A 14,040-nucleotide genomic window follows, 5' to 3' on the forward strand; every position below is an offset into this window, starting at 1 on the left:
TAAGCTCCCTCATGTGTGTTAAAACGGGGATCATTGATCAAGGCATCGAACACCAGCATGTTTGCTAGTGCTAAATATATAAATATATGAAACTTGTTTAGATAAAACTGTGATCCATAAAATTAATATATAAATATGCCAGTCTACTATACTACTACTTCTAACAAGCAACACTGTTGTTAACCCATAAAGCCTCCTCCGGGCATATTAGGCCCTTGTTGTGATGAAACTTGTCCTTGTGAAAGTAATTGTGACCGGCCTTGACCATAAGCTTGACCCATTCCACCCCCAACCAACTGTTGCTGTTGGTGTTGTTGCTGCAGTTGCTGCAGTTGTGGAATTTGCTGTTGTGACTGGAGCTGCGAGAGCTGCTGCTGTTGCATCTGTGGATGCTGCTGTTGCTGCTGCATCTGCGGAAGCTGCTGCTGCTGCTGTTGCATCTGTGGATGCTGCTGCTGCTGCTGCTGTTGCATCTGCGGATGCTGCTGCTGTTGTTGCATCTGCGGATGCTGCTGCTGCTGCAGTTGCGGTTGCTGTTGCTGTTGTTGCATTTGTGGATGCTGCTGCTGCTGCAGTTGCGGTTGCTGTTGTTGCTGGAGCTGTGGTTGCTGTTGCTGCATCTGTTGTAGCTGCGGCTGCTGTTGTTGCATTTGTTGCATCTGCTGCTGCTGACCGCCTACTTGTGGCTTAAACACAACCATATCCTGAACCGATGGTAGACTTAGCTTTAATAAGAAATTAAAACAAAGTTACAATGCCGAGCCACAACCTCATTTTGGAGAACCCCACAGGCCTCCATTTAAATTGGAACAAAATACAAATAAAAATTGCATTTTATGCATGGAACCTTCAGCATCAAAAGCAACTTGTACAGGCAAGATTCCCATGTTCCCGGAAATACAGGGTTACTATTCATTTTGCAGGTTGCTTTTGATATTGAAGGTGCCTCACATCTATGTTGAGGATCTACAAGCTCAGGGTGGTGGCAGTAAAAACTTTACTTTGAAAAAGGAATCACAAAGCAGTAATAAACTGGCATAGGTACATAACAATCTCACCCCTGGGAAAAGCATTCCAATCAAGCGGCAAGCTTTGTCCGAAACAGAGAGCAGTAGTGTCTGAGACGGCAATTGGATGACAGCACACTGAAAAAGTGGAAATCAGCTTTAAGACAGTTTGTATAAGAAAAATAATCATTAGTTTCTTATTTACATTGCAATAGACTAATCAAATAATATAGAATACATTGACTAGCTTTGACCCTGAAGCTGCAAATGAATGAGCACCAGAATCCAGAAATCACCCCACTTCAAGGTGAGCATTATCCAGCCAAAAATACCAGTAATTAACTCAAAGAGAATAGTTTTTATCACAACAGGATTAGAACAAATATTAGGAATTATTTTGTCCTTTCAATGTTGAGGGCAAAGTTGAAAATCCTCTTATTCAACAGTAAAGAAGGTGCTTACTTTATTCCATACCCCCCAAAAGGGAAAAAGAGAAAAAGAGAAGAAAAGGTCCAGAATGTAATGAAAAGCTCAAAATTTCATGTACACTCACATTGGAATATGTTCACTGGGGTTAACAGAAAGGAACTATCACAGAGAGAGAGAGAGAGCTTACAAGCTTCTTTTCTTGCAACTGCCCAAGAAATCCATGCTGATTCATTGCCCGAAATACTAGAAAGTCTGCCCTTCCCACATATTGCCTGAAATAATATAATAACTTGGAATAATCAGGAAAACTCAGAGACAAACACCTCGACTGGATGATATATAGATAAAATACAAGAGGGAAAGTTTTCACTAAACCAAAATTACTTGTTATTCATGTGATCCTGAGATATGAGCCTGACTATTTGCATTGTCGGTGGCCAGTTTGCTGCAAGCCTGAGGAGTGCAAAGACATATGTCAACTAAAATAGCTAAGATGCCCTAAATATGTTCTTGACATAGCACTAAGGACATTTAATATAGGGCCAGCATACTACGTTGCATAGAATCAGGACTCTGACAGTGGAGGTTACTTGAGAAAACACATTCACCATATCATCCAATAGCTTTCTAATAAAGGTGCCAAAAATCAAGTCAAGTATGACTTACGTCTCAGATGCTGTAGCACTTCTGTATCCCTGACAAAGAGAGAGAGACTTTGTGAATATATTGACCAACAGAGTAATTGGTGTTATTGTAAACGATAAATGGGTGAAACACTCCATGTGGTTAGGTCCTGAAACAGACATCTCTGTGGTTTATTTGATGACACTCCCTCATAGTTTACTAAAATGTTTTCCAATAGGCATCATTGCCATACACATGCTTATTTGAAAAAATAATCACTAGTGGAATGAAAAAACTTGCAGATGTATGTGTGTCACCAACAATTTTCCTAGAAGTTGAAAGTAAAAGGCACACAACAGTATATGAACATAATATAACAGTGTAAACTTATTAACTGGGGGCGGGGGCGGGGGTGGGGGAGAGGAGAGGATTGGAATCCTTTTAACAAGTGTAGAAGGTGTGAAAGGGAAATTCATGAGGCATCGGGATACATACCTCCAATCTAGTAATAAACACAGGTTGCCCTTGTCTCTGCCCAGATAAGTTTCCCTGCATGTGTTGATCATCCAATAACATGTGAGAATCACATATAGAGAGCCAACCTGGAAGTCATGATTAATTAAAAATCTCCCTGACTATCTAACATTAAAATGTTTCCACCAGCAATTTACAAACCCAACTTTTTTGTTTTCCAAAAGTATATACTAGACTTACCTCCCACACTTTCACATATTTGGATTGTGCAGACTGCAGAGCACTTGACGTCTGTTGTGACAACGGCACATTAGAAACTGAACTATTGTTTGCACCAAGTGACTGCATCCCAGATTGTGCCTGTTGAGACATGCCTGGAGTGGGAATCATTGTCCCAGTTCCAGAGGAGGTACCTGATGAACCAAGGCCACTCATCATGTTTGGAGTCATTCCAATGCCACTTTGAACCATCTGGGGTCCTGAGAGATTTCCTTGACTCATGCCAGGAACAGATTGGCCAATGCTAACACCACCTTGGAGGTTACTCATTGGTTGCGACATCCCAAGGTTAGAATTTCCAGACACATTGGAAGTACCTGAAGTAAATGAACTAAGACCTGTGCTCTGAGCAACCTGTGCAAGAGTGTGAGGCCCTGAAGATGAAAATACATTTTGAGTAGCAGCCACCGAAGATGCCATTCCACTCGATATCATGTTTGATACATGCATGGCCATAGGATTTTGACCCATGTTTTGGAGACCTATAGAAGATCCTCCAGATAAGGCTGCAGAATTCATCACGCGTGCTTGAGAGATATTATTGAGGATGCTACCCACAGGACGTAGTTGATGTGTCACATTACTCACTATAGGTTTCAAATCTGGCACACTCTCATTGTTTGTAATCATCTCACCAGAAGATGGTGAAGAAGTTTGCAAGGTTGGAACTCCTTGGGAAGGAGGACGAACAGATGGAACGTGTGCAAAAGGAGGTCCAGCTACCATTGAACTTACAGTGCTTGGCTCCTAAAAAAAAAAATATATATATATATATATATATATCAGAAGTCTACAACTACTTGAGTGATTCCGATAAGGAGAAAAACCATAAAGAACTTCATTTTTATTTTAATAAAGCATGAAAACCAAATGGAAGACTAAGAAATTTACCACTTTCACTGTCGCAGGAGGCACATTGTTAACAGAAACTGATGGCCGATTCATAACAGATCCATTCACTAAAAATTTGAAAAAGAAAACAAAAGAAAGGGGGTTAAGTCACGAATATGGCTGGATAAACAAAAGCTAACTAAGGATAAGTATTTTCATTTCTGTTTTGCCCAATCAGAAGTACTTTCATTGAATGTTCAAAAAAAAAAAAACTTTCATTGAATAAAACAAAAAATAACTAATGTTTAGTATAATAAAATGGCAACACAAAAAGGGATGAGCATATCGACTGCATATACTACCAGATGGCATAGAAGTTGGAGGTGGCCCTGTCACTGATGCAACAGGAGCTATGTCCATCTTTACAGTACTCGGATTTGAGGGCAAAGTTGTACTTCCGGGACGACTTAAAGTAGCCCGCGCCTCCATAAAATTCTCTGAGATTAGAACGAGAAAGTGGGGGTTTTTCACATTATCAATCGGTGGATCTGCTGCCCGGGGGTTGCGCTTTCCCTGCATTGGCAAAATGGTCATAATCGTGCCCAGTTTCTAGTGAAAATTGGAAACAAAATATTCAGTCTGGCAATATTTGAGCCATCTCCCTATTGTATCGTCAACATTCATTGCATGTCATTAACAAAATAGCTAGTGTTTAAATGTATATGATACCAGAAAAGGAACTATAATATTGGTTCATGATGTCTAAGCTTTTAGAGTCCAGCTCTAAAGCTCACCAGAGAACTATTGCAAATAAAGTTTCATCAAGATGCTGACTTAGCAAGATATACAGACAATAAAGTAGGCAAAAGCTTAAAATGAAGGACGATAAATAGAGTTAAGCCATGATCATACCGCATTGTAAATGGCTCTGAGTTTAGGAAGCTGTTTCGGACAGATGACTGACAGAGAAACAAGGCACTGGATAGAAAATTAAAGAATTAAGGCCCATAGTGATGAAGTTCCACCCTCATGAGAAAAGGAACAGCTACATTAACATAAACATTAGGAACAAACTACCTGTGCAAATGATTTAGCAACAGCCTCAGCATCATACAGACGGCTTTCGGTTTGTGCATCAATATTTTCACTCTTCTCCACATTTTGAATTTGTGGTCTATAGACTGGAGTGGGCAGGGGATGAGGGTTACTAGCGGCAACAAGAATGCAATGCTTTTGAAAATCCACATTTTGTTGATTTTGGCTTCCATTTTGAATGTTAGTGAACATCTGAGTAATGCATCAGTAAGAATAGTAAATGTTAAGCACATTACAATGAGAATGCAATCATTTACAATCCTTAACTTCAATTTAGTTCTAAAAAATCAAAAGATTACAGCATATACTATTTGTAAGTTAAAATTTAACTCAATTCTCCAAATTCTTTGCATAAAACAAATTGTACGCTTTTTAATTCAAGAACTTATCTTTAGCAGTAAGACATGCTTTCATCTCTCCCATGGACTAATAGTCAGCAGTGAAACAAAGATTTTTATCTCACACAATACATTTAATATATGCATGTGGATGCTTGCATCTGTACCATGGACTTATCTTTAACAGTAAGACATGCTTTCATCTCTCCCATGAACTAATATCATCAGTGAAACAAAGATATTAATATCTCACACAATAAATTTAACATATGCATACGTATGCATGTGGATGAGTGCATGTATACCTATGGCTTTAGTATAGATGGAAGCACTGCCAACATACATCATTACTTTAGTTTTTCTATAAACATATACATATAGGTGGTTTAATACGGACTAAAATGGCATACCATTAGGGCTTCAGAAAGCCCTTCTGCAATTGCAGCATCACTAAAACCACCACCTGCTAAGGGAATAGCTGACAGCCATTGTAAGAAACGATCAACATCTCTTGTCCAACCACTCCGTTGTACCAAGCAACCTGCATTCAGTATGTATGATTATATAAAGATACTAAGCTACAGATTACAGTAAAAATGTGGAAGTCTATAAAGACACTGAAGACATTGAATTTTCTGCGCATCATCCAGCTGCAATGCGATTAAAATTCATAACAGGCAAGGCATGATATATCTTACATAAGTGACAGTTATTACTAGAGAAAATTCCAGTTTATAGCCAAGTTTTCCTACTAAGAAGAAAGGAAAAACTGTTTTCCTTTTTCAGTTAAAATTCATAACAGGCAAGGCATGATATATCTTACGAAGTGATAGTTATTACTAGAAAAACTTCCAGTTTATAGCCAAGTTTTCCTACTAAGAGGAAGGGAAAAACTTTTTTCTTTTTTCAGTTCATGCATCTATTTGTGTTCCAATATCAAAGTTGCATATAGACAAGGCGATATCATGCACAAAGAGTAACTACACTTGTATAATGTTTACTAGAGAATTATTTGACTTTGTATCAGCGGTTTGAATGGTGTTAGTATACAGGAGGAATGCTAGCCAGAATCTTAATTCCACAAGAATTTGTCATCCCAGAAGAAATTATAAATTACAAAGTGATAATTGGGTAATAGTTAATAAAGTGAGTAAAACTACATACCGGAATAAGATCCATGAGTATTGAATGTGACCAAAGACATCTCAACAATAGAAGTGGAGGGCTTCTGCATTTCCAGAGCAATAATGCGTGAGTACAAATACAGCTAGCAAGATAGAACTAAACTTATTGAGGAATTCTTAATGCTATCTTCCTGTTACTGTTGCTGGTTTACGACTGGTGACAACTGATAACTTATTATTCACAATGTATTATTTGAATCTAGTCAAAGAAGGCACAAACACTAAACACATCTAAATTGCAGGTTGACCTAAGTAATAACAAGGAGTATTGCTTGACTTGAACCCTACAAAGGCAATGGATGACACCTAAATGCAATCTGCCACAGGCCAAACACAACATGGATACATCTTCAGATAAAGTTAGTGCTCTGATGTAAAAGGCTGACTTTAGATCAACTGAAGAATATAAGAACAATTAACAACCCCCCCCCCCCCACCAAAATAAAAAATTCTTCTTTAAACAGCATGACCAATTACGAGTTCTTAAAGAATGCCTTCAAATACAGATATAAAGATAGACAAGAAATATAAAGTCCAATTCAGGGAGAGATTTTCTAATGCCTTAAAGGAGATTCAAGTATATTAGTAGAAAAAAGAAGTATACCTGACCACTTAACTCGTTTCCAGAGAAAGACCTGCAAGCAAACCTAAATCAGAACTGGCATATAGATATAGTATTACCTACAATGTCATCCACGTTAACGGTACAAATGATATTGAGAGTATAGCAATGGCATGTTTAATAAACATTAAAATTCATAAATGCCTCTAGAAAGAGGAATAGAATTAATCAGCATCGTTAATCTTCCAAATATAAACGCAATAAGGTGCCATACAGCTGGCCAATTATTAACTCTTTGAGCTCTTAACCATCGCTATCTGGGTTTGTTATGTGCAAGAAAAAGAAACTATAGGTGGAAACTGAGCCTGATAAAATCCATCATCTATACAACTGAGGAGAACTATGTATACCAAGAATGTATGACTGAGATGAGTTTTCTGGAAACTGGTATATACCCCAACATCCAGAAGTTTATAAGATAGAAAACACAGCCAGAAACTGTTAGAACTTACAATCTGGTTGCATGACAGTACTCAAATGACCTAGACCATACCCAAAATGATTACTAGTAACATTAGTTGGTATGAGAAAAAAAATCAACTTAAAAGATGGCAGTTGGTAAACTCGTGAAACAATTAAGATACTGCTATTCGGCATACAAGTCTCTTTCTGTCTTTTTTATTTGTGCACCAAACTAAACAAGATATTAGGACTCTCCAATCTTTCCAGGTAGTCCTTAAATGCAATAATCACAATCTGCCAGAACAGTTACTTGTTTAAGCCTACTACTATATGCATCCTTCAAATCTCTTAGGAAAAACAAACATCAGAAGATTTTTAGTCAATTTTTGACCATTTCAAGTAACTAACTATTCTCCAAATATTATTATAATATGTAAAAAGGAGATTTCCAAGGATTTGTCTTTGTGCAGGTAGTAGCTGAAAATGAGATAACCTAAACTGCTGGATCTCACAACTAATCGGCCAAATTGACTTACACATCTCACAAGTTACAGAACTGATAAGGATACAAGACAGATCAAAAAACATATATCACAATTCAAAAGTACTCCTTAAAATGATATGAGAACTTGCAATTTCTACAACCTACATCAAAATGGAGAGAGAAAAGAAAAGCGATTCATGAATACTCAGCGAATACTCGAGGAGAAAATAGAAAAATTACTAAAAAACAAATCACCAGACCTCACAATCTTGTCTAAATAATCTAAAACAATGGGTTTCCAGAAGGGGGCCATTGCTGCTGTGCCTTCAACAGCGATGATCAGTTGTTTCTCAGCCATGAAGGTTTCTGTGTGATAGAATTGGGGATCCCCTTTTTGGGATTGCATTGGCAACCTCGGGATTATTTATCTTAATTTCATTGACCAGCACACGTGTTTCCTTTTTCTCTAGTTATTGACATGTCTATGAAAGATTTTAACTTTATGGACTATCAAACAAAAAGGAAAAACTATCTATGCATTATCGACCACATATAAGATTTAAGTGATTAATTGCTGTATTATAGCAATAATAATAATAACGTAATGATAATAAAAGGGGTCAAAACATCGACTATAGATGTTGCACCAGTATGCTCGCTCCAATAAAATGGAGCATGATTCCAGCTCCAAGATGTCTGAGGATTATTCCTCTCCTATATTTGAGTGCGGGAGGAGACGGACAGTTGGCTCAGTAAATCACTTGTCAACAAGCAACAGTTCAGCATCGCGGAGGTGTTCACTGCCTGCAAGCTTCTGAGTGAATTTAGGATAACTAATGACTTGTCATGTATTACATTTATGTCAAACTTAGGTTTAAATTACCATAAATGTCCAGCTCTTCCACAGAGAGCTTATAAAAACCACAGCTTAGAAGTTTTCTAATTCAAGTCGGACAGCTTTGTTAGTTGAACTCACATCTACAACAATAATGTACATATCATATACAACCCAGTTTCCATCACTAGTTGTTCAAAGTCAAACTTGGTACATTCTATAGTTAAGCCTAGTCTATGTATGGTTAGTTTATCAATAGGGATTCAATGGTTCATTAAACACTTTTATCACCTTCCTAAATATGCCAACTCAGAACTGAACTACAATTATGACTCCAATTTTCTAAAGCCGCAGAAACAATCACCCACTGGATCGGAGTCCCTAAGATCAGCTTCCGTCACTAGCTGTATATGGTCAAACAGTGCATAAATATGACATGCCTTCATATGGTCACATGGAAATTCTACAGTTCATGCTAAACAATTCTATCAGGTTCCTCTATACCCTACCTCCAGTTCCAAAATTGAACTAAAACTATATGATTCCAAGTTCACAGCCCTAAGAACGAATCACAGAGTGAGCATGTTCAAGTAACAAAAGCGAAATTCCCAAAATCAAGTTCAATTCAAGCGTAAATAGCAATCAAATGACTCAAAGAGAGAGAAACCGAAACCCTAGCCATTCAACGAACAAAACGATAGACTGAGTATAAGAAATTACGACCTGATGATCTTCTCGACGTAATCGGAGACGACGGCTGACCAGTAAGGCCCGATGGCCGCCGTGCCTTCAACGACCACGATCAACTGCTTCTCCGTCATCGTGCGGTTGGCGAAGACCGTCAACCGTCTCAGAAATGCGCGAGAGCTGAGAGAGCCGGAGACGGAATCGGAAGACGAAACGCCGCCGTATGAGGCGGGGACGTTTGAATTTCCCACCAACTAGTAGGAATACTAGTAGTGAGAACAGGTTGGGGCTCTTCTTCTTCTTCTTCTGTGGTGAAAATGTAGAGCAGGGAATTCGAGACCAACCTGGGAGTCTCTCTATAAACGGTAAGTCTTGCTGGACCGAGACCAAAACGCTGCGTTTCGGCTGTGGAGGGCTGGAGGCTTTGCTAATGCATTGTATCCGTACATGATGGAAAGTAAATATTTATGTTGACATTAACTCTCTTTCATCTTGTAATTTTTGGTATTGAGTTAATTGTTTAAACAGATTTTGCATAATAATCCTTAAATGGTTAATAATGAGATTGGCAGAGAGAGAGAGAGAACAAATGTGTCTCTTGGAGCAACTCCAATAGTTTTTTTTATAATTTCTATATTATAAGAAAGTAAAAGTCAAAATTTTAGCATTTTTTTCTTCTCCAACTCTAATATATTTCTTATTTTACAGCAATATCTAAAATCTCTATAATTTATTCCTCAGCAATCTTTTTTTTTTTTTGCAACTCTAACAGATTCTCTACTTTACAGCAATCTTTAAAATCTCCATAATTTTTCCTTAAAATTTTAGAGATTGTTATAAATTTAGAGAATTTAGTTTTCTCTTTCCTCACTATCCCTAAAATGAGGATAGTTATAGAGAATTTTATGAAGCAAAAGATGTTCATTCTTCTCTAAAATAATAAAAAATCAAAATATGTGGAAATTGCTAGAGTTGCTTAGTCTACTAGATTTCGAAGAACCGTAAATGACTATAGTCATTAGATGTCAAATATCGGTCATGACTTTTAGTTGTTTATATGACGGTAGTCATTCCAACTAGTAAAGTCATAATCACTTACGGGTGGGGTGGGGTGGGATTAAATACAAATAGACAACTCGTGTTCTCGTAATCCTTAGATGGTCAATAATGATCGAGATTGGTAAGGAGATATAAGAGATTGGTACACCAAAAAACATTAAATGACTATAGTAATCAGATGTCAAAAGTCAATCATGACTTTTAGTTACTCATATGATGATGGTCATTCTAGATAGTAAAATCATTATCACTTATGGGTAGTGTGGGATTAGGTTGAGAATTATTAATTTTTTCTCAAAAAAATAATAATCACTTATCAAAATCATAAAATTTTTAGTAAAGAGTTAACTGTTTGTCCAAATTTCATATATATAAATACAAAACTCGTGTTCTTGTAGTCCTTAAATGGTCAATAATAAGATTGATGCAAATAGAAAAAAGATTGGTATGTTGAGAATATATACATCTCACATAGAAAAAATAGGATCTTGCATATGGGTTTAAAAGACTTTGGACTACTTCATCCATTGTCAATTGATTTTGGATGTGAACCCCACATTATTATCATGATATCAGAGTGGGTAACCCACATGTACATGTCTCACGGCCACACGAGCTCTACGTCACTCAAAGTTGTTATAAAGTTGTGTGCATGCCTCACGGTCATATGAGTTCCACGTCACCTAAAATTGTTATGAGACCTCCACGTCACCCAAAGTTGTTATGACACCTTGCCTTGCCTATAGGTTTATAAGGATTTGGGTCACTCAATCTATTATCATTTAGTTTTGAATGTGAATCCTAAATTACTTTAACTAGAGAATTGCACCGAACCTCATGAGACTCAACTGAATATTTTGTACACGTTCATGTCTTGATGCTTTGAACGTTTGAAAAGTCTTATTTTCTATTGTATTGCGCTTTTGCCAAGTTGACGTATATTCTTCAACTATATACATCATTTTTTTATTTTTTATTTTGGTTTGCAAGTCGCGTGAGTTGTACAAAACTCTTATAAACAACTTTTCCAAGAAGTGGATGTAGCATTGGAGAGAATTTTCTATTTGATATTATTTTAGTTAGAATCTGTCAACCATCGATGTCGATATCCAAACAAATTTCCTCTCAATTGCATTTTTGATTAAAAAGAAACTAACTATTTTGCCCTTTTTTTTTTTTTTCAAAAAAGAATTGTAATTCAATTTCCCTAATAAAAATTATTAAAATCAGTTGACATTCTTCTAGAAAAATAAAAAGGGTTATTATCACAAATGGTACCTGAACTATACCTCAATCTTATCGATGGTACCTGAACTTCAATTTTGATCACAACCAATACCCGAACTTTTCGATTTTATTTTAAATGGTACCTAGAGCCACCTCCGATCACTATTCCGACTAAAAACGGCATGAGAGGCGATCATAGTGATGATTTTTTATGATTTCGAGGGTTGCGATCATATATAGTGATGATTTTTTTTGTAATAGACTAGCCTTGAACTTTTTTTTTATTTTTTGTTTTTTTAGATTTGGTTTTTTTGGCCTGAATAGTGATCGAATGTGGCCTTAGGTATTATTTAAAATGAAATAAAAAAGTTCAGGTACTGGTTGTGATCAAAATTGAAGTTCAGGTACTATCGATAAAATAGAGGATAAGTTCAGGTACCATTTGTGATAATAACCCAAATAAAAATGAGAGAGAGTAGTGGAGCTAAAGACAAATCTGAATGAACCAACATAGTCGGTTCAATTGGTATGTGCGTGTCTATGGTTGAGTCCCAATTCAAATTTAATTTCTGTTGCCAACATTTTTAAATTGGGTCGCATGACTTGTAAGTTTTCAGCGGAAATTCATACATGAAGGATATAGAGACATGTACGTATCCTACGTCAGTCTTTTAGAGTCGAGATTGTAGATCTGCCCTGATACAGAGGTGTATGATAGATAACATTCTCTCTCTAAACTTTTTGTAACAAAAAATAATAATAATAAAGACAAATCCGAATGAAGAGCGTGTGTAGGGATGTCATTTGTACCCATTGGGTATTACCCGCTGGGCATTACCCACCCAATAATAATTCGCATATCAAATAATTAGCGGGTGTGGGTATTTACCCACCCATTTACCCATTTTTAATATGGGCAGTTTTTTTTTTTTTTAATACTTGCTACTATTTTTTTTTTTGACCAATACTTATTACTACCTTATTGTTTTTCTTTAATCTTAATATTTCTAATTTTCTACCACTACAAACATTCACCCATTTTCAATATGGGTAATTTTTTTTATTTATTTATATTTTTTTTTCTTTATACTTGCTACAAACATCTACCACTACATTATTGTTTTTTTTTTATCTGAATATTTCTACTTTAGTGTTAAGTTAGTAGATAAAATTAAATTTATTTTTCAACACCAACTCAGATAATGAAAATGAATAAGTATCTTCTAATTATAACTTCAATGATTAGAAGAAAAAAATTACAAAATGAGAATTCTAATATCTAAATAATAAATTTCGGATCGTAAATGAACCACCCTCATGGATCGCCTTTTGAATCGTCTTTTCACAATTATATGATGATCCAACGGTCGGATTCTCACGGATCGCCTTTTGGAATCGTCTTTTCACAATTATATGATGATCCAACGGTCGGATTCTCACGGATCGCCTTTTGGAATCGTCTTTTCACAATTATACGATGATCCAACGATCGGATTCTCATGGATCGCCTTTTGGAATCGTGTTTTCACAATTATACGATGATCCAACGGTCGGATTCTCATGGATCGCCTTTTGAAATCCTCTTTTCACAATTATACGATGATCCAACAGTGAGATTCTCACGGATCGCCTTTTGGAATCGTCTTTTCACAATTATACCATGATCCAACGGTCGGATTCTCACGGATCGCCTTTTGGAATCTTCTTTTCACAATTATACCATGATCCAACGGTCGGATTCTCACGGATCGCCTTTTGGAATCGTCTTTTCACAATTATACGATGATCCAACGGTCGGATTTTCACGGATTGCCTTTTGGAATCGTCTTTTCATAATTATACGTTGATTCAACGGTCGGATTCTCACGGATCACCCTTAAGATCATCCTCTCAAAATTATATGAAGATCCAACGGTCGGATCCTCACGGGTCGCCTTTTGAATCATCTTTTCACAATTATACCATGATCCAACGGTCAGATCCTCACGGATCGCCCTTAGGATCGTCCTCTCAAAATTATACAATGATCCAACGGTCGGATCCTGATAGATCGCCTTTTGAACCAACTTTTCACAATTATACGATGATCCAACGGTCAGATCCTCATCCGAGACCACACAAAGTCATCGCAACACCCAGTATAGGTTTTCTGTTTTTTTTTTTCTTTTTTAGAATAAGAAAATTATAAAAATGTCCCATATGTTAGTTGAAAAATACTAGTTCTCAATTAAAAAAAAAAAATTTGGGTGTGATCTACAATTTTATATGGGTATTTGGGTACCCACGGGTATACCCATACCCCACCCATTTTTATACGGGTATTTTGTAATTACCCATACCCATACCCATACCCATATCCATAAACTATGGGTATTACCCATTAACAAATACCCAAAGGAATAATTACCCGCGGGTACCCGTACCCGTGGGTTTTAATGCCATCCCTAAGCGTGTGTCCGTGGG

The 14,040-nt window shown here is 36.8% G+C and overlaps 1 protein-coding gene across 2 annotated transcripts; it reads right to left on the reverse strand.

Annotated features, from left to right (window-relative positions):
- Positions 1 to 33: 33 nt before the first annotated feature.
- On the reverse strand, positions 34 to 9,647 carry LOC112196076 (mediator of RNA polymerase II transcription subunit 25). 2 transcript variants are annotated; one of them, XM_040517921.1, is made up of 15 exons: positions 9,328 to 9,647; positions 6,866 to 6,896; positions 6,242 to 6,305; positions 5,488 to 5,618; positions 4,722 to 4,931; positions 4,557 to 4,622; positions 4,007 to 4,217; positions 3,705 to 3,772; positions 2,775 to 3,560; positions 2,556 to 2,609; positions 2,103 to 2,131; positions 1,821 to 1,889; positions 1,624 to 1,708; positions 1,059 to 1,145; positions 34 to 725 (listed from the first exon to the last, which is right to left on the reverse strand). In XM_040517921.1, exons 1-15 carry the CDS (start codon positions 9,423 to 9,425, stop codon positions 180 to 182), a joined length of 2,535 nt encoding a protein of 844 aa, XP_040373855.1. In that variant the 5' UTR covers positions 9,426 to 9,647; the 3' UTR covers positions 34 to 179. The 2 variants fall into 2 exon arrangements, with proteins under 2 accessions (XP_040373855.1, XP_024192132.1); XM_024336364.2 differs by having other exon boundaries at positions 34 to 704; positions 9,328 to 9,645.
- Between the last annotated feature and the right edge of the window lie 4,393 nt (positions 9,648 to 14,040).

Source organism: Rosa chinensis, chromosome 4 (assembly GCF_002994745.2).
Source record: "Rosa chinensis cultivar Old Blush chromosome 4, RchiOBHm-V2, whole genome shotgun sequence".
In the NCBI taxonomy this organism is placed as follows: domain Eukaryota; kingdom Viridiplantae; phylum Streptophyta; class Magnoliopsida; order Rosales; family Rosaceae; genus Rosa; species Rosa chinensis.

Bases quoted from the DNA above. Each gene is read 5' to 3' on its own strand.
- LOC112196076 (XM_040517921.1), bottom strand. From the start codon at position 9,425: ATGACGGAGAAGCAGTTGATCGTGGTCGTTGAAGGCACGGCGGCCATC. The intron at 3,773-4,006 runs GTAGTATATGCA...TCAAATTTTTAG, and splicing joins TCCAACTTCTATGCCATCTG to TGAATGGATCTGTTATGAAT. The intron at 2,132-2,555 runs GTATGTATCCCG...TCTCTTTGTCAG, and splicing joins TGTTTATTACTAGATTGGAG to GGATACAGAAGTGCTACAGC.